The sequence below is a fragment of the Cibotium barometz genome, chromosome 53, assembly GCF_041138505.1.
Source record: "Cibotium barometz isolate CiBa-2024 chromosome 53, ASM4113850v1, whole genome shotgun sequence".
NCBI lineage: Eukaryota > Viridiplantae > Streptophyta > Polypodiopsida > Cyatheales > Cibotiaceae > Cibotium > Cibotium barometz.
In genome coordinates, this window is record NC_141098.1 from 4519561 (window position 1) to 4543815 (window position 24255).

General features: G+C 43.0%; 1 protein-coding gene across 1 annotated transcript; it reads right to left on the reverse strand.

The window, feature by feature from the left end:
- Positions 1–4246: 4246 nt before the first annotated feature.
- LOC147608209 (NADH dehydrogenase [ubiquinone] 1 alpha subcomplex subunit 6-like) lies at positions 4247–19646 on the reverse strand. Its single transcript, XM_086789356.1, has 2 exons — positions 19349–19646; positions 4247–4776 (listed from the first exon to the last, which is right to left on the reverse strand). Exons 1-2 carry the CDS (start codon positions 19568–19570, stop codon positions 4585–4587), a joined length of 414 nt encoding a protein of 137 aa, XP_086645482.1. The 5' UTR covers positions 19571–19646; the 3' UTR covers positions 4247–4584.
- Positions 19647–24255: the final 4609 nt, after the last annotated feature.

Consider the following 24255-nt stretch of genomic DNA (forward strand, 5'->3'; position numbering starts at 1 on the left):
AACTTCATGGCATATCATGGACCATCCACACCTTTCCAACCTGGTAACAGCAGCTTCACCATCTACTTGGGTGACACGAGGATGTGGTCATCATTAGGAAGGGATCGTATGTTAACCACTCCATAGTTAACACGATTCCACACCCGCCAAGCCTACCGTAAGGCACTTTGCTAGCTTACCCGTGCAAACATGCATTTTTCCTTTATAAGATGGTGTCATGGTACATACAAAGTGGCCTTACCATGTGCACGGACTTTGTTTACATAGTTGCTTAAGATTAGTAATAGAGACCATACCATTTTCAAATTTAGCTGAGCTAGTGTGAAAACTAGCCATTTGTATATAAGTCAATTTTTGACAATAAGTAATAGTACACAATGATTCTCTTTTTTGCAATAGTTTACTTGTGGGCTCCTCTTCTCTTCCCTCTTCTTTCTTTCTTGTATGATATTAAATCCATGCATGCTAAATGGATGCTGCTTGAATAGGGTTGTTTGTAAGTTTCCCTCTTTCATTAGCTTCTTCTTCCCGCACCTTTTGTGAGAGAGAACCATTGTGAACGACCATCTTTTTTTCCTCCATCTAGGCATAGCGAGCTCTCACTTACCCCATTGACAAAGGAGCCTTTTGGTGTGACAACAATGGAGTGAGGACATAAAGGTCGGTAGCGAGCTAGCGTACCCACATTGGGAAGCTGCATTTGTGTCTCTAAGGCAAAACCCAACGACACATGCTTTGGCAAGGCTAGGATAAGACTTGAACAAAAGCATAGTTTGATCTCTTAAGAACTAATGGAACCCAAGTTTGATCTCTAAAAAACCAAATAGCTCACTTCATCCCGATGACGAAGACAGATGGAGCATAAGAGGTTGCTAGAGACTTCAAGGAATGCCCAAGTAAATGACTTCAAGGAATGCCCACGTATATAATCTTTGACAAAGATTCAAGTTTTACCTAAAACGTTTTGCAAGCTTAATTAAATGCTATAAGGAACCAAGCTAAGAATGGGCACATATTTTCATTCCCAAACTGATGTGAGAGATTGAAAGGGCGAATAATGTGCTTGAAGATATACTACTAATGTATGTAAATGAACAAAATTCCTACCTTTAGTTGAGATGCCTACAATTCTTGGCACACTTCTATTGAGGTTGCTTATGGTCACGATGGTGGGGCGCCAATAAACTTTTTCCAATCCCATTAATCAAGAAGTATCTCGTGAGAGGCTAGAAAAGATGGAGAATCATGTCATGTTGATAGAGAGTGCATGAAGAAAGCTAAAGATAGGCAAATAGATATCATGACAATAAAAGAATACCAAGAGAATTTGAAAAAGGCAAGATAGTATTCTTAAGAGAGGAGCAACCTGAAGCTAGGTTACATGTTGTCATGTAGATATGTTGGTCATTTTAAAATCCCATAGAGCTTGCCTACTTGCTTGAATTTCCAAGAGACATAAAAGTTCACCTCGTATTTCATGTTCGCTATAAAAACATATGCTACTAACCCTGATCATATTTTGCAGCACAAGCTTAGATTGCAAGAGAATGGTAGTATGAAGGTGTACCCAAAAGCGATCTTAGATAGGAAGGTCAACAACTTAGGAATGGAGACATTATATAAGTCTTAGTTAAGTGTGATCTCAACATTATATAAGTCTTAGTAGTTAAGTGTGATCTTCACATCTTGTACAAGATGCCACTTGGGAAGATTTAGATAGTCTACACTTACATGTTTAATAATGATCTCATGCTATGGTAACTCTCTTTCCTTTTAAGGCGGCAGATGTGACACTCCAACTTTTGTCAAAAAAAAAAAATCATGCCATATGTACTTAGAATGTAACTATAGGTGTAGAAACAAGTTTGTTCATTGGTGCAGGGTAAAAATTTGTGTTTTTTCTCTTCTTGTGAGATCTTTTAGAACACGTTAGAGAAAGAACTTGTATAGAGAGTTCTAGAGTTTTTAGAGTAGAAAAAGTATATCCAAGTGACTTAGACGTGATTTCTCCTCCTTGTTGCCCAAATCAGTCTCTAAATATGGCGTATAAGTCATTTTAATGTGCATTGGCAACCTTGCTTGCTTCTAGCATAAAATCTCCATCTCAACAGTTCCAATCCAACTATCAAAGTTATCTTCACAATAATACTCGAGTGTAGAGTTTATAGCTGTGTTATTTTTTAAAAAAAATCAATAATACATTTATTCTTTCTACCTCTATTGATATATAGCTGTGTTTTATTTCAAAAAAATCAATTATACATTTATTCTCTCTACCTCTATTGATATGCAATTTGAGTTTGAGTTTGTAGTATGGAAAATCATACATTTTACAAGTATTGTCTTGCATAGACCACAAGTTGCATCTTCTTACATGGATCTCCAAAGCCACCAATGCTCTATATCACAAAGAAATTTTAGCAAAAGAAATGCTGCAAAGCAAAAAGGAGGGGGGCGGGGTGGGGGGGAAATAGGGTACGTTGTAAAGACAGTTATCCTTTCACCTGAATGTTTTAAGCCCAACTCCCATGCTTGCCTTCATCTTTTAGTCAACTAAGAAAAACATGGCAATTCATTTTGATATTATGAAATTAAGAACCCACAATCACAAAATCAACATTGTTCTTAAATGGTGAATAAAATGACATTGATGCAAATGAATTTACTCCGACGTATGACATGTAAACATTTATACTACTATTGCACTTGCTACATCATGTAAACAGATAACACAGCAACTAAGGCAATTACTTGCCATGTAAAAATGCATTTGTGCCAATCTCCCATCATTAACATAGACTTGCCTTTTATACTAAACGTCCGGAAAGTAAAATGATTTCAATAATTTGAGAGGTATACATATCTTTAGTTTTACTTTGGAGAAGCTTAGGTTACAAGTCGCCCTCTCTTTGATGCAAACAAAATCTCATCTTTTGAAGTTACTCCTGTGGCCTTCCAGGTTCTTATGCATAAAAACGAGCACATTAATAGTGGAGAACAATTTCAGCTCATTCCATTGGAAGTTGAAATGAAGGCCAGATTTTTTATCCCTAGCCTTTGCTATATACTTATTATGTTCACAAGTCCCTTGTGGAAGCTCCAATGCAAAGCCACAAACATTAGCAACTCTAGCTTAAATCAAGGAGTTGAAAAAAAAAAAAAGTAATAGTGCTTGTTATCAAGCTCAATATAAGAAAGGGGCTAGTTTGACCAAGATAAATGGTGTCAAATGTCCATGTGTATTGATGGCCCTCGTTATCTCTTTTGAGAAAGAAATATACACACATACCCACAAACAAACCCCCCATCCCCTTGCAACAATACCACCAACCGAAGGAAGTGAGAACCAAACCTAGTACCTCCACCTTGGGACTCCCAAGGCCTCGACGCTTGACCAACTCGCCTATGCGATGGAAGTCAAGTTTGGTCATCTCTTTTCTGCTTAAGTTATCCTATAAAGCTTCTAATGGTATAAAGGATTATAACTCTACCCTCCTCCATTGTGCACTTTTAGGGTTTAGTTGCTTGAGCACTTTTGTCAATACAAGATTACCACTCACGTCTCAGCACAATTGAATTGACAATTGAGAGAGAAGTCTAGCCAAAGGCTGGCAGTGATTAGAGATAGTCAAATTCAGTAAAGCCAGTCTACAATAGCAACACAGAGACCAAAAACCAAAAAGTTTGGTCGAAGACATATCGGAAGCAAGGCTACCTTTTTCACTTGAAATGTGTACTTGAGCCTACTGCAAAAGCACTCTGAAAATCCCATTTGTTAAATGATAAGCTGCTGAGAGGGAAGGGGAGATTGCGCCAGATAGGGCTGGTGTTGGATGGCTTTAAAAAGCTTCATTGTGCCAGGTCTGCTTTTGTGCTTGCCTAGGAGTCATGTGGGTAGAGTTGAACTGATGACCTCCAACTTCTAGATCATTTTCTTAGCACCAGTGATCAGGCTTTTTTGGGAGCTAAGCTGCCACAAAGACAAGGACCTCTTAGGCTAGTTTTGCTACAGATGTAGATCTGAGGAAGAGAGCAAGATGCATCATGCACAGCACCAATAAAAATTTAAGGAAAAACTCAACTAAAAAACAGCATGCATTATCATATCTATTAAGCAGGTTATAAACGAGGCACAATGCTTAGAGTGATGATCAAAAGCAACTTTCCAACAAACGCTTTCGGAGACGTGTCACTAGCTGATAATCAAAAGCAGCTTACCAAAATGGTCTCTTCAGGAGATGACGAATCAAATCAAAGTGGCATTGCTCTGGTCTGGCATTCAGGTGTTATACATAATGCAAGCAAAGGATTGGCACACAGAAGTACATGCCAAGCAGAGTGCATTAGCTTCCTTTTTAGTCTAAACAACAAGCCTGGCTGACTTATTTACCTGTAAACAGACGATTACAAGCACCTTGTTCGCTTCACATGACATTATTTTAAGATTTCTTACTCAAGAAGATGTGCATCCTTTTATAGTAAAGAACCAAGCATGCTCAGTTACGTGGACTCTGGACTCAGAAGAGCTTTATCTACTGAGTCAAAAACAAAAAAGGAGCTTAAAGAGCAATTTGTGCCTTGGGCCTATGCACTATTGCTTATGTAGAACTTCTTCAGGAACTCTGATTCCCCATGATCTGCAATTCCCAACTTTAAGGGTTGTACCATGCCTTCTGTTCCCACGACATATTGAGAAAGAATATGATGCCTCTGCTTTGACTGTGTCAAGATGTTTTGCAATTCCTCCTGCCCCTTAAACACAAGCATATCTATAACCTGCACACAAAGAAGAAGAACCATTTAACATAGTCTTCAATAGGTGTGATCAAAGACGTACATACGACAGCCATATCGGACATAGTCTTCAATAGGTGTGCTCAAAGAGGTACAGCCATTTCAGTTTATCCATCATACACATCTTGTCAAAAGTTTCCAACCAAATGAAAACTGCAAAAAAATTGCTAGGGTTCTGAGAGAGAAAAGAGTGCAGCGGAATCACATTCAGCACACACGAGTCCTAAATTACTGTTTGTATTATGTACAAGAAATAGTGTTACAACTGTAATCAAGTGCAATGGGAAGAATCTGAGAGGAAGACGTCCCTATTCAGCCACTGCTCTGCTGAATACACCACTGGCTGGATTCACCCTGTGGAGAGATGATCGGGAGAAGTCCAATGCTTTGTATTTTGCAAATGGTTTTGATAATTTTTCTATGCACGTATATATATGATCTATTTATGCTGGTCAGCCACCTTTATCACAGTCGGCCTCTTACTGCTGCCCACGACCTGCTGGCAACCCTTTTGCCCACTGGGCTGGAGGCCCTTTGTCCTCATGGCACCTGTACTGGCCACAACACTGCCCGACTGCTTGCGCACACATCCTGATGGCTTCTACTGGCTAAGCACGTGTATCGTAGGTGAGGCGTGTCACATTCTCCCCCACTTGCATTGCAGCTGCATGGTGTCCACATTAAGTACCCTTTCATAAAAGGAAAAGACCCAAGTAAAGCTCATCCACGGTACCCAAGACCCTTAACACTACAAGACCACTTTTGTGACATGCGGAAGCCTTAACTTACTTGATCCAGCCCTAAGCCCACTGATTAGGTACACTGATAGACAGAGAGAGAAGAGAGAGATGAACTGTGTTTTCAGTATATTGATATAAATGGACGACTCACTGTTGACCTGCCCCAACTGGGGATCAGATGATTAAGCACTAAACCTGGCCTGGCTATTTTGTCACATGTGGAAGCTCTAAGTGTCTTCTTTCAGCCCTAAACACCATCCCAGAACATGCTGATGCAAAACGCATACAGAAGAGAGAGAAGAGAGAGGGAGATAGCTGAGTATTCGGTATATTATAATGTACAAAAAGGTAGTACAAGTCCCACAGCCATAGGCTATCTTGGAAAAGGTAGTGATACCTAATCTCTCTCTAAATCTAGGACCCACTCCATGGCTGGACTGAATGAATCAAAACGATGAGCATCTTTGCCTTTTATAGGCCTTGGAAAATACCAGTGGACTGGCCGACTGTTGGTCGGCCAAGTCCTAGACAAAACACCTCAAAAAGCTGCAGCCGTGTTACATGCACCGAGGTTGATTTTGTGATAACGCAACAGGGCCTTCTTTATACCTTTATGTGGTGAGAATATGTAGCACCAACTTTAGAGAACAGGGAGAGAGTAGAGAAAGTAGAATGTAGAAGACGATGTCAGAATATGCAGCGGAGATGATGACCAAATCTGGGAACACAAGAGCAAAAGCAAAAACGCAGGCAGAAAAACAGCACAAGAGAGAGACAGATGTAGGCGTGTAACTCTGCTCTATATACACAAGAAGATCCCGAGATATGATACAAATAAGGCATGGGGGCTGAGGACCTATATATACTCCCCTAGAGGGCAGTCGGCCAGCATAAGAGAAGCCCACGACTGATAAAAGAAGCCCATGACTGCATAAATGCAGTCGGCCAGCTATCTGGTGCCAAAACCTGATCAAAACCAGTCGGCCAGCAGCAAGAGTGCCCACGACTGATAAACATCCAGTCGGCCAGCACTGTACTGCTCTTGGCACCCTCTGGCAGCCCTCCCAAGCCTCAGAAAAAATGGGAAAAATAGGGGAAAAATACGGAGAGTGGGGAAAAATGGGAAAACACCTCATAAGGGCGGGCACACCCACAACAAAGGCCCTGGTGTATAAATCTAGACAGGAGATGACTTCTAACACCCCCTCTCAGCTCCTGGCTGTGTAACCAACCACTGGGAGCTGGGGTGCCGCCTGAGCAAATCCTAAGAGCGACTTCGTGTGAAGAGGTCCACCGTACTGTCCTCCGTCGAACAGAACTCCAGCAAGATGTCATCAGCAACAATCTGTTCACGAACAAAGTGCCTCTGGATGACCATGGGTTCCTCCAGTGGAAGCCCAAACCTGCAATGTAACCTCCTCCTGCTCCGTAAAACTGCTCCTGGGGCATAAGTTGTACAAGAGTCCATGATCCTTCGCATGCCGCAGAAACCACAGGAAACGCAATCCTGCCTCACAAAGAGACATCTGCAACCAAGAGCTCAACTGCCTCATCAGGAAGCTCCCGTCCAATCCGGTGTCCATCAACCAGATCAATGAACCATACAACTTCTGAGTCACAGAGACATCACACTGCTCACAAGGATCAACACCTGTTATGGTGCACAAACAAGTCCTGGAAACCTGACGAAACCTGTCAACCACCCCCTCTGAATCCGGAACCACAAAGCCTGGAGAAACCACCTCCTTCTGCAAGTAATCACCTGTCACCTGCCTGGCTTTCCGAAAGGTCCCCGTGGAAAGAACATCCTCAACTACTGGAAGTTCTATGTCCCGAACACGACGAGACATCAGAGCATAAGTGACCTGTTCAGCTTCCTCTGACTCACGAACACAAGAACTACCAACCTCAGTACTGGAAAGTTCCTGCCAACTGCTGCTATCTACTGGCAAGCTATCCACCATCTGGTCTCGGAAAGCCCGCACCTGCAGCGTATCCACACCTGAGTAGCTATTACCACACTGCCACTCATCACAATCTTGAGGACCTGGGAGAGAGTGCTGAAAGCCTGTAGACTCCATTCTCCACTCCACCTTCCCAAACCACTTGGCCTGTTGCTTTGTCCCGGAGAGCAACAAAATGCTCATCAAACTCCACCCGTACGCCAGTCTTGCAAACCTGATGCACTGACAACAGATGAAAACCAAGTGCCGGAACATACAACACCTGGGAGGAATGCTTCCCCCCTCTGCCATCGGGAACTATCTCCATCCTGCCCTCACTGTGAACTGGGATAGTGGACGTATCCCTAGTAAGAATATGACCAGAAAGCCTGCAGAGATCCTGTAAACCGGAACGGGAAGGAGTCATGTGCCTGGAAGCACCACTATCGAGAATCCACTCCCGAGTATCCGTTGCGGAGAGTCCTCCAATCTCCTCCCTGCCTGAAGAAAATGAAGCATCGGTGTCCATCACCTCCAGGTGCACAAAAGCCGGAGTCTTCATGATTGCTGAGGAGTCTTCACCCTTCTCGGTCTTCCGCTTGGGACACTGCCTCCAGTAGTGGCCTTTCTCGCCACAATCATTACAGGTCCTCTCTGCCTTCAGCTTCTCGCGGTCAGCGTCGGACTTCTTCTCAGAAGACTTCTCCGATGAAGCCTTCCCTTTGCTCGAGTTACGGCCTTTCGACCATTGGCCAGTAAAGGCCTCCGAACCTCCACCCTGAGGAGGGTTCGTGAATCGTTCCTCCTGGTCCAGGACCATGGGCACAAGCTCCTCCCACGTGATGGTGCTGAGCCTGCCACTGGTAATCAACGACGAGTAAAATGCTGAGTACGAAGAGGGCAAGTGTGACAGCAACGTGATGGCCATGTCCTCTGACGATATCTCCTTCCCAGCCTGGAGAACTTCCTGCTGAAGAGCCTGCAGCTTGTTAATATGCTCCCGCATCGTCGCCGACTTTGCAGGGCTCATAACCCGCATCTGTACTTCCAAAGAAATCCTCTTCATGGGTGATACCCTGTTGTACAGAGAAGCCAAATGCTTCCATATACCTCTGGCCAGCGTCATGTGCTTTACATGATTGATTACCTGTGGTGTGCAGTTGAGGAAAATAAACGAACGGACCCTGGCGTTGACACGATCCCACATCTGTGTCTGGGCCTCCCGGTCCTTTCGGATCGACGGTAACTCCCCTTCCTCCACTTCCGGCCGTGGAACTCCAACAACGACGAAATCGGCGAGATCGTAGGACTCCAGAACGGATTCCATCATCACCTTCCATATGCCGTAGTTGCTCCCGTCCAACTGACGGTCCACCGGGAACGTGGGGAGTGTCAGCATCTTCACATGTCTCTCGGCCATCTCAAACAGATCTGCCATAGCGGGGATGTACTCTGAAAAGGGTGGGTGGGTGGGAACAAAGAAGAACTGATACCTGCAAGTGGCTGTCCAGCAAATCAGCCCGCCTTCCTCTTGCTTCTCCTCTTCCCGATCAGCCCAAAACAGTCCACCAATCAGCCACAAAACAGCCCCCCTCTTGCTCACACAAATCCCAAGACCTATCTAGAGCCTAGGGCTCTGATACCATGTCAGAATATGCAGCGGAGATGATGACCAAATCTGGGAACACAAGAGCAAAAGCAAAAACGCAGGCAGAAAAACAGCACAAGAGAGAGACAGATGTAGGCGTGTAACTCTGCTCTATATACACAAGAAGATCCCGAGATATGATACAAATAAGGCATGGGGGCTGAGGACCTATATATACTCCCCTAGAGGGCAGTCGGCCAGCATAAGAGAAGCCCACGACTGATAAAAGAAGTCCACGACTGCATAAATGCAGTCGGCCAGCTATCTGGTGCCAAAACCTGATCAAAACCAGTCGGCCAGCAGCAAGAGTGCCCACGACTGATAAACATCCAGTTGGCCAGCACTGTACTGCTCTTGGCACCCTCTGGCAGCCCTCCCAAGCCTCAGAAAAAATGGGAAAAATAGGGGAAAAATACGGAGAGTGGGGAAAAATGGGAAAACACCTCATAAGGGCGGGCACACCCACAACAAAGGCCCTGGTGTATAAATCTAGACAGGAGATGACTTCTAACAGACGACACCGGATTGGGTTCCAATACCCACCGAAGGGCACCCCCCGCCACCCCCCCTCCCCCTGCAAGCAAGAGTATTTGCTTATATTATTCTTTGGAGAAATGTTGTACAATGCTGAGTACAAATGATATGAATGACCAACGCAAGGACGAGGAGGCCCAAGCGTCAGCGGAGTATCCAGCTATCCCGAGGCTCTGCTGAAGACTCTCCTTGGCCACTGATGCAAGTCCAGATGACTGAAGGACTGCGCATATGCTGGCTGAGATGTAGAGTAACTTCCTTGTTGCCTAGAGATGAGCAGGACTGCTGAGCGCTGACTTTCACTGCTGAATATCTGAATATTGAAGTGGAACTGAGGCACATGCTTTTATATTGCCTCCTGGGGCTGGTCGGCTGCCTGAGAAGGCTGTCGGCCTGTTGTATTATTTCCCATGACTGCATAAGGGCTCAGTCGGCTGGTATAGAACAAGTCGGCTGCTGTAAATTCCTTGTCGGCTGGTTGTAAAAGCCCACAACTGGCATATTGCCCAGTCGGCTGCTGTAGGGCTGGTCGGGTGCTGGCCAACTGGCCCCCTAAGCCATATGGACTGGCCGTCTTCATGGCAAAGGCATAGATGCCCTTTGCAAGGCTAGCCCAAGTGGGCTGCCTTCTTCTAATGCAATGGTCCTAGACATGCCTACACATGCATCTAATCTAATGCTAGGGCAGACAATGGTAATCTAATGCATCTAATCTAATGCTAGGGCAGACAATGGTGATCTGTCTTAACTATGAAGCCCCTCCCGTAAAGGAAGTGCTTGCAATGTTTAAGAGCGGTCATCACCCCCAAGAGCTCTTTGTCATACACCGAATAATTCTTCTCAGCATTATTCAACTTGTGGCTATAATAAGCCACTGGCCTACCATCTTGCTGTAAAACAACTCCCATGGCAAGATTACTGGCATCGGTAATCACCTCGAAAGGATCATCCCATGACGCCAACTTCAAAACTGGAGACTCAGAGGCAACTTTCTTCATGGCCTAAAATGCCTCTAGAGCCTTGCCCATGACAAACACTTTTTGACGACGAGTCTTCACGCCCTTGAGCAAGTCAGTAAGAGGTGCTACAAGGTCAAAAAACTTGTCCATATGTGTGTTATAGGCTTGACAAAGGCCCACAAATGAGTGAATTTCCTGGGCTGTAGTGGGAACATCCCAACTGAGAATGGCCTCTACCTCTATGAACTAATGACTAACCTTGGCCACCCTTTTATAGGCTCTTGGCCGGTCATCGCGCGTCCACACTTGGACGCCCGCCCGTCCATACTTGGGTGCTCTATCCCTAGCCCAACTCGCCAATCAGCCTGCCTAGCTCCAAGCTTCCCCAAGCCTCAAAGCTAGTCTTGTGTGCGTGTAGCACACGGTAGATACACACCGTGCACATGACATACTCCCCTTCCTCTAAGAGCTCACTCCTGAGCTCACTAAAAAGCTAGGGTAATCCCTCCGAAGGGTAGTCAATGTCTCCCATGTAGCGTCCTCCTCAACACGATCCTTCCACTTGATCTTGTATTCCGTGATAAGTGTATTACGCAATCTTCTTTCACGAAACCCAAGAATCTTTTCTGGTTCGTGTGGAACAAATGTCATGTCCTCGATATCTATAATTTCTTGAGGAGTAACTAACTAGTCTGTTCCACCCAGTACTTCCTTAAGTCTATTGACATGAAATACAAGATGAACTTTCACATGAGAAGGCAAATCCAATTCATATGTGACTGAACCAATCCGTCGTGTAATACGAAATGGTCCACAATATCTAGGGGATAATTTCGGAGATCGACCTATCCATAAAGTTTTGGAATCTTTCGAAACTCGCAAATACACCATTGTTCCTTCAGAGAACTCTCTAGGTGAATGATGTCTATTAGAATAAAATATGTCTCTCTGTCTTTAGCACTTCTAATAGATTCCTTCGCAACTTGTAACATTTCTTGCATATCTTGCAAAAAATTATGTGCTGCATCATGCTGAAGTTCTGAGAATCCCACTGTAACAGGTGGTCTAGGTTGAAAACCGTACATAAGCATGAAAGGACTGAAACCTGTACTCGTATGCTTAGTACTGTTATATGCAAATTCTAACATAGGAATCCTCCCATGAACTTTGTCTTTTGGAGACATGCTCGAAGCATATCCTCCAAAATCCGATTCACTCTTTCAGTCTGGCCATCAGATTGAGGATGATCTCAGGAATTCAAATTCAAAGTTGTTTCCAACTTCTCAAAAACAAATCTCCAAAAATCACTTGTAAACTTCCCCTATCGCTGACTATGTCCTGCGGTAACCTATACATTCTAAACAATTGCTCAATGAATTGTCTTGCTAATTGCTTAGCTGTAATGGTTTTTCGAGTCGGTAAAAATCTAGCCATTTTTGTCAAGCGATCCACCACAACCCAAATAGAATCATGGCCTTGATGTGTTCTTGGCAATCCGGTAATAAAATCCATGGAAATACTTTCCCATTTATTACCTGGGATTTGCAAAGGATGCAATATCCCAGCCTGTCTAAAGCGTTCAACTTTATTTACTTGACAAACTTGACACTTGAGAACATAATCTTCTACATATCCTTTCATCTTCGGCCCATAAAAAGTGTGTTTTACTAATGATAATGTCCTGTGTACCCCAGGGTATCCAGCGGAAGGGGTGTTGTGACACTCCTTAAGAATCTGGGATCTAATGTCCAGGATATATGATACACAAATTTTGTCATTACGGAATAGTAAACCATTCTGAATCATCCACTAACCTCCTGCAGCCTGAATGGGAGGCTGCTCAGTCACTGAGTCTTGGTCAATCAATGAGCTCCCGTCCTGGATCTTTTGCCAATATGGACCAAAATAATTATCAGTCCTGCAAAGCCCTCTCAATGACTGAAATAAGTCAATAGAAATCTCGGTGAACGACAAACTATTCACCTCTCTAATTCGACTAAGCGCATCTCCGACACTATTCATGGACCCTTTGCAATAACGAATCTCAAAATCAAAATCTTGCATTAACTCGGTCCATCGAGCTTAGGCTGATTCGACTTACGTCCATGACCTTTCAACAAGTCGGTCATCGGTAGTGTGAGCTGAGAGTACTCTTGCACAAATTTCCTAAGAAAAACAACAAAACCGAGAAAAGAATAAAGTTGTCTCACCGTTTGTGATATAGGCCAACCCAGGACCTTCTGAACTCGGTCATAGCAACCCATCTCTAGTGATCTTGTGTCCCAAGTAAATGATTTCTGTCATAAAAAACTCACATTTACTTAATTTAGCATACAGCCGATTCTGTCTTAAAATAGTTAAGACAATCGTGAGGTGTCTAACGTGATCCTCAAGAGTACGACTATATATCAAAATATCATCCAGGAATACCACCATAAATTTTCCCAAATGTTCATGAAAAAGATCGTTCATTATTTGCTGGAAAGTGCCTGGAGCATTGGTTAACCCAAAAGGTAATACAAGCAACTCATAATGGCCATACCTAGTCCAAAAGGCGATTCTTTCGATATGCCCTTCATGAATACGTATCTAGTGATAGCTAGTACGCAAATCTATCTTCGTGAAATACTTCGCTCCGGCTAACCGGTCAATTAGGTCATTTGATCTAGGAAGAGGATAACGGTTCTTAATTGTCAGCCTGTTCAATCTCTTGTAATCTACACACATTCTCCAAGTGTTGTCCTTCTTTCTCCTAAGCAACACAAGTGCACCCCAAGGTGATTTACTTGGACGGATCTGGCCCATCCTCAAATAATCTGCAAGTTGTTTGGCCAACTCATCTTTCTCAGCTTGGCTCATCCTGTAAGGTGGAATACTAACAGGTTGAGCACCAGGAACCAAGTCAATACGATGATCTACTGCCCTTTCGGGTGGTAAGCCCGATGGCAATTCCTTAGGAAATACATCTTGAAACAAATCAAGTATCTTCTTTAATTCTTTGCTTTCAAACACACTTAATTCATTGACATCCATAGAAGGTATGAGAAATAAAGAAAGTGGAATTAAGATACAATGGAAAGCAGTGGGATGTATACAATACAATACTGGGTGTTTCTATGTCCTGCGTTGGTCTTTGCACCTTTCTGCTTCAGGCACTCGTTATGCATATGTCCTTTTTCTTCGCAGATAAAACAACGACCCTCCTTCTTGAGCTTCAAAGCCCTAAGGATACGTTTTTTCGTCGCTGGGATCAAAGTAGAATTCTTCGAAGGTTGGTCCGAAGACTTTCCTTCTGTCATGCTAGCCATCGGTGCGGAGAACTTCCTTTTGTGCTTGTTCCCCTGCTTGGTCATGGGTTTAGATTTGGAAGAGACCATTATATCATCATAGATACAAGCAGAATGAATGGCCTTGTCCAAAGTTTTGCATTTGTTGTTTTTAATCTGCAAACGGTAAGAGTCGGGTAAACCAGCTACAACGAAACCCAAAAGAGTGGTAGGATCCATCTTCGTAGCTTTCATCTGCAAGTCCCTGAATTTCTGGAGGTAGACCTCATAAGTGAGGTTCCGCGAGGTCATGGTTAAACTAGCAAACTGGGCGACAATATCATAATCATCCTCTTTCTTGAGGAACTCTTTTTTAAAGACTTCTTCGAACTATGCCCAAGTCGTTGATTTAGGTTTATTCCTTAATGGTGACCTGCAGGAGGAGGTGTATGTTGAGTAGCCTCCAAGCTTTGAGGTTCCAATATCAAAGGAGATGGTTTCCAGGTTGCGCAAGGCCTTGTATGGTCTTAAGCTGGCTCCCAAGACTTGGAATCAGAAGATTGATTCCTTCTTTCTACGGACAGGTTTTCAAAGATCAGTTGCAGATTCTAACTTGTATCTCTTTCGGGAACACGGTTTGGTCACGTTGATTATACTTTATGTGGATGATCTCATTCTCACTGGCGGTCATGTGGAGCACACAGCAGTGACGAAGCCTGCCTTGTTAAAGGAGTTTGAGATGACCGACTTAGGCTTCCTCCATTTCTTCTTGGGATTGGAGATTTGGCAGGCCAGAGGGGGTTCTTTGTTTCTCAGCAACGGTATGTTCATGAGTTGCTTGAGGCCTTTGGGATGGAGAACTACAAGCCTATTACTTCAACGATGGACCCGAACACCAAACTTACAGTGAATGATCCTTGTGAGCAGGTTGATGCCTCTCTGTATCGGAAGCTCGCTGGTTCATTGATTTGGTTGCTGAACACCAGATTGGACTTGAGCTTTCCCGTGGGGCTGTTGAGCTCATTCATACAAATGCCTTTGAAGACTCACTCGAACACAGGATTGCAAATCTTGCGGTATCTACAGGGTACAAAGGATCTTGGAATCTTCTATGACACTAGAGGAGGAACGGCCGATGGAGTCAGACTCCAAGGTTGGAGTGACTCAAATTGAGGAGGAGATCGAGATACGAGGAGAGATCTACATCAGGCTACGGATTTACCCTTGGCTCGGGAGCTATTTCATGGAGCAGCAAGAGGCAGCCAACTATTGCCTTGTCGTTACAAAGGCAGAGTACCAGACTGCTTGTGGTACTGCTTGCGAGGTTGTGGGGTTGCGGAGGTTGCTTGGAGAGATTGGGTTTTCCCAGAAGGAACCCACGATCATCCAGTGTGATATCCAGGACTGTATAGCTATTGCTCGAAACCCGGTCTTCCATGCCCGAACCAAGCACATAGAGATACAGTATCACTTTGTTCGTGAGAAGATTTCGACTGGTGACATCTTGCTTGTTTATTGTTCAACAGAGGACAATGCGGCGGACCTCTTCACGAAGTCTCTGCCTCAGGCTATGCTCTGGCAGCACTCGAGCTCACTGGGGTTGGTTCCACATCCAGGAGCTGAGAGGGGGTGTTAGCAGTCATCTCCTGTTTGTACAATTAGGGCCATTGTTGTGGGTGTGCCCGCCCAGAGCTTTTCTCATTTTTTTCCATTTTTCCAAGTTTTTCCCTATTTTTTTGGTCGTGGGGGGCTGTATTTTCCTGGCTGACTGTAGTTGTCCTAGCCGACTGGTTTTTTGTGCTACCCGACTCTTCATGTGCTGGCCGACTGGTTCTTTACCCTAGTCGTGGACACGAGGCAGCATGTCAACTGATGCCGATTGGTGCCATAGGATGGTATAAATACCACCCTTGCCCCCACCTCCTACCTTGTATCGTTTTTCATGTGTATATAGCAGAGTTCTCACACATCTCTTGGTTCTCTCTTGAGTGTGCTCTTCTTCAGCGTAGAGTCCTGTTGCGTGTGCTCTAAGTTTTCTATCTCATATCCGCTGCGTATTCCGACATATAGATCTCTTTACTGAGAGGGCAATTAATGGCATGGCTTGGGCATCACAAGAATCCTACCTTCTTTGATTTGGAGTAGGTTCTTGTGGACCAACTGCTACAACCACTTGAGCAACAATCCTAGGACTTGCGAGTGGTTTTGCCGAAGGAGGATTACCAGAGACAATTTCCCATAACCCCTTGGCTACCAAAATGCTTTTGATCATAAATCTTTACAAAGAATAGTTTGACCCATCAACCTATCTTCTGTGGAAAGAAAGCCCAACGCATCTTGACCCCTTTGTGCCATAATCCCACACAACTTGATCTCTCACACCTTGGGCAAAAACAAAACTAGAGAGATCCCCCCTTGACCAAAGAACTCTACGGAAACCCAAATGATGGTAAGAGAATACGGGATTCACAAGAATGTGTAAATAACACCAAGATTTTAACTGAAGTTAGATACAGTTGCCGAAATACCCCAAGAACAAGGTGTATTTGAATGAGCTAAACTCCAGGAAGTGAACAAGAGATGTTCCACAATGCTTGTGATGCTCCCACTTCACCGACTTTCCCCTTATGAACAAGAATCCCCCAAAAATACAATAGACAAGCCTTTGATGTTACCAAAAATGATGTATGCATGTCAAAGAAACCTCAAATGAGTTACCTCTGTAAACATGATGTTGGTGTGTATTGATCTGCCTCTTCTCTCTTCTTTATGTTCCCCACAAAATCACAAAGATACTGGAGCTTTGTTGTGTGTAGGTGGCAAAAGACCATGCGGACACAATGGAGCCATTGGATGGCTACAAGATGTCAAAAAAGAGAGGGAATGCACAACTTTTGAGAAAAGAAGCTAGTGTCGCTTCTTGTGATTTCCTTATTTTGTGCTAATACTTGATTGTAAGTTTTTATTTTCCAGCTTTTCCTTATTCTAACACGTGCACCCCTCTCCTTTATAGGTGCCGCCAAGTGACCAGTCAAGCACTACTTGAAACATGAAGAACCGTATAATATTGTTCCATATAGCTCGCAAAGAGCCGAGGGACTTGTGTATAAAGTCCACTTTACTTCAAATTTCTCGTTGCCTCAATGACAAAGAGGAGGGTATACGTCTTCAATTGGTCCACCCTCATGTTTTGGACAGTGTCTGGTGAGCCCGGACTTATTAAAAAAGACTGTGAACGGGGAATTTATCCAAGTTATGATGGGTTGCCAAACACTCTCGAACTCATATGGATCGTGGATTTGCTCATACATGGCTCTTACACAGGATATGTGGATTTCATACAAGACCTGGAAGAACAATGGATGGCTAGAAACTGAAGCACGAGCTTCACGGTGAATTATGCTAGCATGGACACGTCAGAATTATGGTTAAAGTCTTGGATTCCAAGGATTTAATCATTTATACAGTTGATAATGTTTATAAGTGTATGTGTACACACTTATTGAAGTTGGGCGGCCAACAGTTAATAATTTATAAGTGAATACACAACAAGTTGGCGAGACCAAAACTCAATTATGGGCACCAAGACAGGTTCCTTATAGAAAAACATCCTGCTATTCTGGATTTGGAGGCCTCTTTTGGAGGGTGCCTAGCTAAAAGAAGCAAACACTAGCTTGTCTCGCACTCAATGTGTGCTTTTAATGACTCTTTTGCTCAAAATTGAGACTTGGTGGCTGATTTTGAAGCTACAAAGTTGGGCGACTTCTTCTCTACTGTTTCCAGAGCTTGGTTCTTGATACCAACTGCGTTTCCAAAGCTGGTTGACTACTTTGTGGTGCATTCAAAGCACTTCTGTCGCAAGAAGTGTCAGTTTTGGGGCTGATTTCTGATTTTGGAGCAATTATGTCCTAAGAACTGTTGATTTCGTGGCTAATTTTCTACATATATGCATACTCAAGGCTGGTCAACTGCTGTTTTAGGCTCTCTATGGCTGGTCAACTTGCTTTTACAGCATCCCGAGGCTGGAAGGGTTGCTACAGAGATGCCTAGACACATGTATGGAAAGACGGCAGTGCTTGGAAGCTTGTTGAGGCCGGCCGTTCCGGTCCCAATGTGGTGTCCTGTGTGCACATGTTTTATTGTTAATATTCTATGGTTTATGTTTAAGTGTTTAAGTTGATTGATGGTCAATGGTCATGCAAAAGTGTATTGAAGACCTTAGTCTCCCGGGGACAACATAACTCCGTGTTGGTGGGCAAGAGGGGTTTCACAAAACACTTGACCATTAACACAATTAAACACTTAAGCACAAAAGTGAAGTTTGCTCTTCCAAAGTAGATTACACAAACTCATATATCCATAAGCCAAACATTCTTCTGCTCATGCTCATGATGCATATCTACTTCCATAAGTGTAAAGGTTCGTAGTGTTTAACTATACTAATAGCCAGTGTTTATACTGCCATAGGATCGTCTTCACACAAGAGTATGAGAAAGCCAAAGCTCTCATACCAATGTAACTCCGTGTTGGTGGGTAGGAGGGGTTTCACAAAACATTTGACCATTAATGCAATTAAACACTTAAATTGGCCTCAGCCTTAAACGCATGCCACTTAATTCCACAAAACTCTATAAGAGAGATGTGTACATCCAACACCACATAGAGGCCAGAATGCCCCCCCCTTAGCATGCACCGATCTAGGACCGTGTGAAACAACGAGGCCTCCTCGAACATCACCACTAAAGCTCAAAAAAATTATAGTATCCATAGTGCACAATTCCTACATAGCCTGACACTTGGAAGCAACCCAAAAAAAAAAAAAAGTGAAACAATACCAGCAGCTCCAAATGCAAAACCCCCAAGCCACACCTCGCGGCATATGCTTTAGCAACCTTAGAGACTTGTAATTCTACACGAATCTGCTACCTTGGCAGCCCACAATGTCAAACCACCCTTAGAGAAATGAATTTGTCATGCCAACCTAGAAAATTTGGGAATCTTCATGAAGCTACTTTGATTCCTGAGCACTGCTCATGTAATGATGGCTTTACATGATGCCCTGTCATACCCAAACCCTAGCAGCTCTAGCAGAGCTGTATGGGATGGATGCAGCATGCAATGTGATGGCATGGGGCCTGCAACATGAAAAAACCCAATACATATCATGAGGCTGCTAGACGATTTGCTACCAGCAGCCTCCAAAACCAACCACCTCTTGGAAACCCGTAACCAAAACTAAAAAAATCAGGGAATCTGCTTAGTGCTACTTTAATTCCTGAGCACCTGTTCATGTCAGGATGGCTTTACATGATGCCCTCTTATGATGAAACGCAGCATAAGAAGCTCTTGCAAAGCTCGTATTTGGCAATGTGGATGGGTGCAGCATGCAATGTGAGGGAGGGGAGGGGAGGGGCGGGACTGTAATACAATGTGGAGATCCGATGGGGATGAAGTGAGAGAGTACCTTGGGGTTCTGGACGTGTGTGTGCTTGCGGAATTGGGCAGCAACTTTGGAGCGCAAATCGGAGAGAGAGATGGTCTCGTGAAGGATGTACGTGTCCATGACCGTTGGAAGCGCCCTGCAGCAGTCCTTCAAAAAGGACATGGCGCGATGCTTCGCCTCATGCAGACTCGCTGAGCTCTCCCTCGTTGTAGCAAAGCCTCCCCTCACAAACGCCGATGCCATATCCAACGATGAGAGCTTTCAGGCAAAGGACACACACAACAAAAAAAATAAAAATGCAGTCGGATGAGGTATATTTGGCTTGGCTATGATGTTAAATAAATCCTCTCTCTTCTCAATAACTTGGGCACTCAATGCATGAGGATGGGCACTAAAGGTTGGCAGTGAGGTAAATCGTGTGTGTGTTTGGGGTAAGGTCTCGTGATCGAGTCTTACTTCCAGCTCTCATCCGTACGGACACTGCTTGGCACAAATAAAAATCTCGCATTACAAAAAAAAAGGGTTTGTCACTCCCTTTACACACCCAAAAGTTTTTTGTGGAAGTGGACCTTACAACACTCCTCATTGGTTGGAGGTCTCCCTGCTCATCTATGTCTAGTGGAAAATGGATGCCCATTCTTTTTACAAGGTGGCATCCAACTCAACAAGATGAGATCTGTACAAAGGGGAGAGCGCCTGCCATGCCTGATTGTGCACTCTCATTGGCTATTCAAACAGTGAAGGATGGGCAGCCAGCAATTTATCTGTAAAGGGCCTCGTATGAAGAACCTAACACCAAAGCATCTAAAGGAACTAGCTACATGACAATATGCCTTATAACTTGTACTTGACTTTCATAAGCAAACAATTGAGCATTATCTAGTAGTGCCATTATAATGAAGTTCAAATTTGAGCACGATAGCAAGTATGTTAGTGTGAAAAGAAGCATATGTGATGCCACATAGCTCTTCATAGCTTTGTATTGAGTTTACACTATGCTCAATCTATTAAAAAAAATGCATGCTTTTAAGCATCAAAACAAAACACTATTCAAATGCATGAGATCATTGAGAAAAATTATACGTCTTATTTTGGTTCTTCAATATTTTTTTCATGACATCGAATACATGTATCTAACAAGCTAAAAGCATGGTTAGTGTGAGTAATTGAACTATGTCAAGAATAAATCAATCAAGATAGAGTAGCTAACCAAAGTGGGTTGATTTATAGAAGATTTGCATGGCCCCTACATGAAGATCATATGTCTAATACTTCTAAATCCGTATACTATAATATTTGGAAGTGGAAGAGTTGTTGTGCTTCCTCATAAAATATCGAAATATTTCATGTAAAAAAGTTTCAGCAATGATGGAGCACACACATATAACTTGTTTTTAGCCCATTCAAGGTGGGCTAGAGATGAAGGCTAATTAGATTACTTTTGTATTGTTAATCCGAAGAACCCTTAGTAATATTTTAGTGTATAGTCCCCTTTCATTTATTCATTCAGCATAGATACCGACAGTTACCAGTGATGCTTTGTATCACATTCTCAGTTGTACGTTAAGTTCAAATGAGATCATCTAGATGACCAAATTATCGTGTTCAAGATTATGAGAATGTAGTAATACACATTTATTCGATGTTCATTTGTCTGTGTCTTGTGTCTTATGTTGTCATGTTATCAATTTATGTTTTATACAGTTAATCAATATGTCAAATAAATCTATGTCCACCTACACTTTTGGCAATCACGTTGCGCTTGTTTTCTAGATTTTTCTCTGGTTTCAAGGTACCATAGGATGACATGGCTATGCCATGATGGACTTGTCCTTGGTTGAGGAATTACCTCTCCCAAGAAAGTGGGATGTTGTCAAAGGCCTCATTGAGCTGGACAATGTCGCTTTATATCACCACAATGTGGCTCTCCCGCATTCTTCTCCTTTGTATGTATGGGTTTTGTTCGTGTTTTGCTTGTTGATGTTTATGTTGGGTAGTAGCATGATAAGCTAGCTACTTTGCGGGTAGTTTGGGTTTTGTTTGTTGATGTTTATGCTAGGTAGTAGCATGATAAGCTAGCTACTTCACGTCAGTTTAGAAAGAAGTGGGACATGATAAGCTAGCTACTTCACGGCAGTTTAGAAAGAAGTGGGACATTTTTTAGCTTCCCGAATCCATGTTCGGGGTATCTTGAGTGAGTTAAAAATGACCAATCACACATTGCCAAGCTTCCACGGTCATATATCTCGGTCGAGATACATTTTTTAGCTTCCCGAATCCATGTCTGGGGTATCTTGAGCGAGTTAAAAATGACCAATCACACATTGCCAAGCTTCCACGGTCATATATCTCGGTCGAGATATGTGGCGGCCACGTAGGTTCAAGAAGATTTGACATGCTATATCTCGGGCGAGATACATGGCATCATGATCGGGCAATCTAGTCAGCATCTCAATGTATCTCGGGTGAAAGAAAATTGAGAAAACATATCTCAGTCGCGATATCGAAAATGAAATTGGATTAATATATGCGTTAAATTTAATTACCATATCTCGTGCGAGATAAGAAAATCAAAAAAACATATCTCGAGTGAGAGACCAAAAATGAAATTGGATTAATATATGGGTGAAATTGAATTACCATATCACGAGCGAGATATGAAAATTAAGAAAATGTTTCTCGGGAGAGGTACTGGAAATGAAATTGGATTACCATATGCTTGAAATTGAATTACCATATCTTTGGCGAGAAACAAAAATTTATTTAACATATCTTGGGCGAGATACGGAAATTGAAATTGAATTAATATTTATCGTGCGCGAGAGTGAAAATGAATGTCAGTGGGGCCACATATCTCGCCGAGATATTTGTACCCTAAAATTCCTAAACTTTCCACATCTGTCATTATCTACTTGCCTTTTTATCGCCTTTGAACAAGCTCCTGTCGCGCTGTCCATGAATCTCGATCGAGCTGTCACCTATTGCTAATGATCTCACTCGAGCTTCCCCATCAATCTCGAACGAGCTACTATCGGACTCGGCCTGTTGCCCAGGTAAGCCTCGCCTCTCGATTAATTAGTTAATGGTTTTTTTTAACCTTTAAGCAAAACCTGATATTAATGTCTATTAAAACCTTAATTAATGAAATGAAATGAAACCTGGTTATTGTGAGAGATAGAATGGCATGCGATGGATGTAGAAAAACAGACTTTCTTATTGTGAGCATCTGCGTACGCTAATGCAAGTGCTCTTGTTTGCTATAATCGTTGGCCCCTATTTGCATACATGGAAGAGAAAAGAGAGTTATGGCTTGGTTTTAGTGTGAATAAACCTAGGCATTGCTGACTGAATAGACCTCACCCTTCACACCTTCACACAGAATGGGTTAATATGTTTACTCTTTATAACATGATAGCATGTGAGTTGCTCACAAAGAATTGTATACGCTCTCCACTCAAGATGAGGAATGGGAAAGTGTCAAGGGTGTGATATTCACAAAGGTTTATTTAAATGTTTTAACTTTAGACCCTTAGAAGATAAGCCACAAGAGGTAATTTAAAATGAACTTTTCCTCCTAACATGGAGGAAGAAAGTAGGTAGACGGTGATGCTGCAATTTCTCCTTCAATCGTGCATCGAATCGTGGATAATGCTAGTAGTTGCTGCGATTAAACACTAATGACGGGCTAATTAGTAGAAGGTGCTAGTAGTTGCTGCGATTAAACACTAATGAGGGGCTAATTAGTAGAAGGTGCTTTGCAGGTGAACAACCTCAGAACCCGACTGTAGGAAACATTCGTGTGTGCTGTCAATATGCGCAGATTTGAATTGGTCTTTTGCTGAGTCGAACCGCCACGAATGGGGCTACACAAACCCTCACACACCAGTCATATGAATTGCTCCACTATATGGCTAATGAGAGCAACCAAAAATGACCTTTCTTCTCTGTCCAAGAGCCTTGATACCCTGTCTATATGCATCGATTTGCAGAAGATTTCTGCATATTTAGGGCTTCAGTCGGGATGCCCCGAGCTAGACTATAGAAACCCTAACCAAATGCTCTGCAAGAGGTGCCCACAAGGAGGTATTGAAAGCCTCCAATCAAGGGAGTATTTTATATTGTTTTTGACGCTTAGGAAAAACACAAATGGATACCTTTTATGTTGTTTCTCTATCTCATCAATGTTAAACTCCATTGAGCTTGATGTTGATCACGGGCTTCTTCTTGTTGATGATGGCCTTGAGAAGAATCTCCAACCTTAGCTTGTTTGTCGCTCCTTCTCTCTCAATGCTTCAAAGCTTGGCCTTCTCTCACATAGAGATTGTCACATAGAATGCTTCTCTCATCTCACTCTCTTGTACCCAAAATGAAGATGAAGCAATGCTCTTCCCTCTCTTAATCTTATGCATGCCACTTATACAAGTACGGGGGGAACAAATGCACCACAAAAGATGATGATACTCACTAAGAGTAATGAAGATGCTCACCCAAGTAGTGAATGTGATTCTACTCACACAAAGAGCTTGATTAGGGCTTGATTAAAGCTTCAAAGTGCCACTCAATGAGTCAAAGAAATCAGCCCACTCTTACAACAAATGCAATAAAGAAATCTCTCACAAAGAAATGAGTGCTAGTGCTTGAACAAAATAGAATCCATGCATTTTTTAGTCATTAATAAATAAAATTATCTATGGTCATAGTTTTCTGTTTCACTTCTTCAATTGAGAGTTATTCTTTTTTTTTAAAAAATATTAGAGTCATTAGACGGATCCCTTAATATCCTGCATCAATCTACTACGAATATCCCATCTATCATCTTCCCAAACAAAGGAGGACCTTTGAGGGTGCCTTATATATATTTATATCCCAAAAAAAGGAACCTTTGATAGTGCCTTATTCACCTTGGGCACGCCTGAATACCTCTAAGG

What these genes read in the sequence shown, in the direction of transcription:
- LOC147608209 (XM_086789356.1), bottom strand. Translation starts at nt 19,570, where the DNA reads ATGGCATCGGCGTTTGTGAGGGGAGGCTTTGCTACAACGAGGGAGAGC. An exon ending in CACACGTCCAGAACCCCAAG is followed by an intron (nt 4,777 to 19,348) that starts GTACTCTCTCAC and finishes CTTTGTGTGCAG; the next exon opens with GTTATAGATATGCTTGTGTT.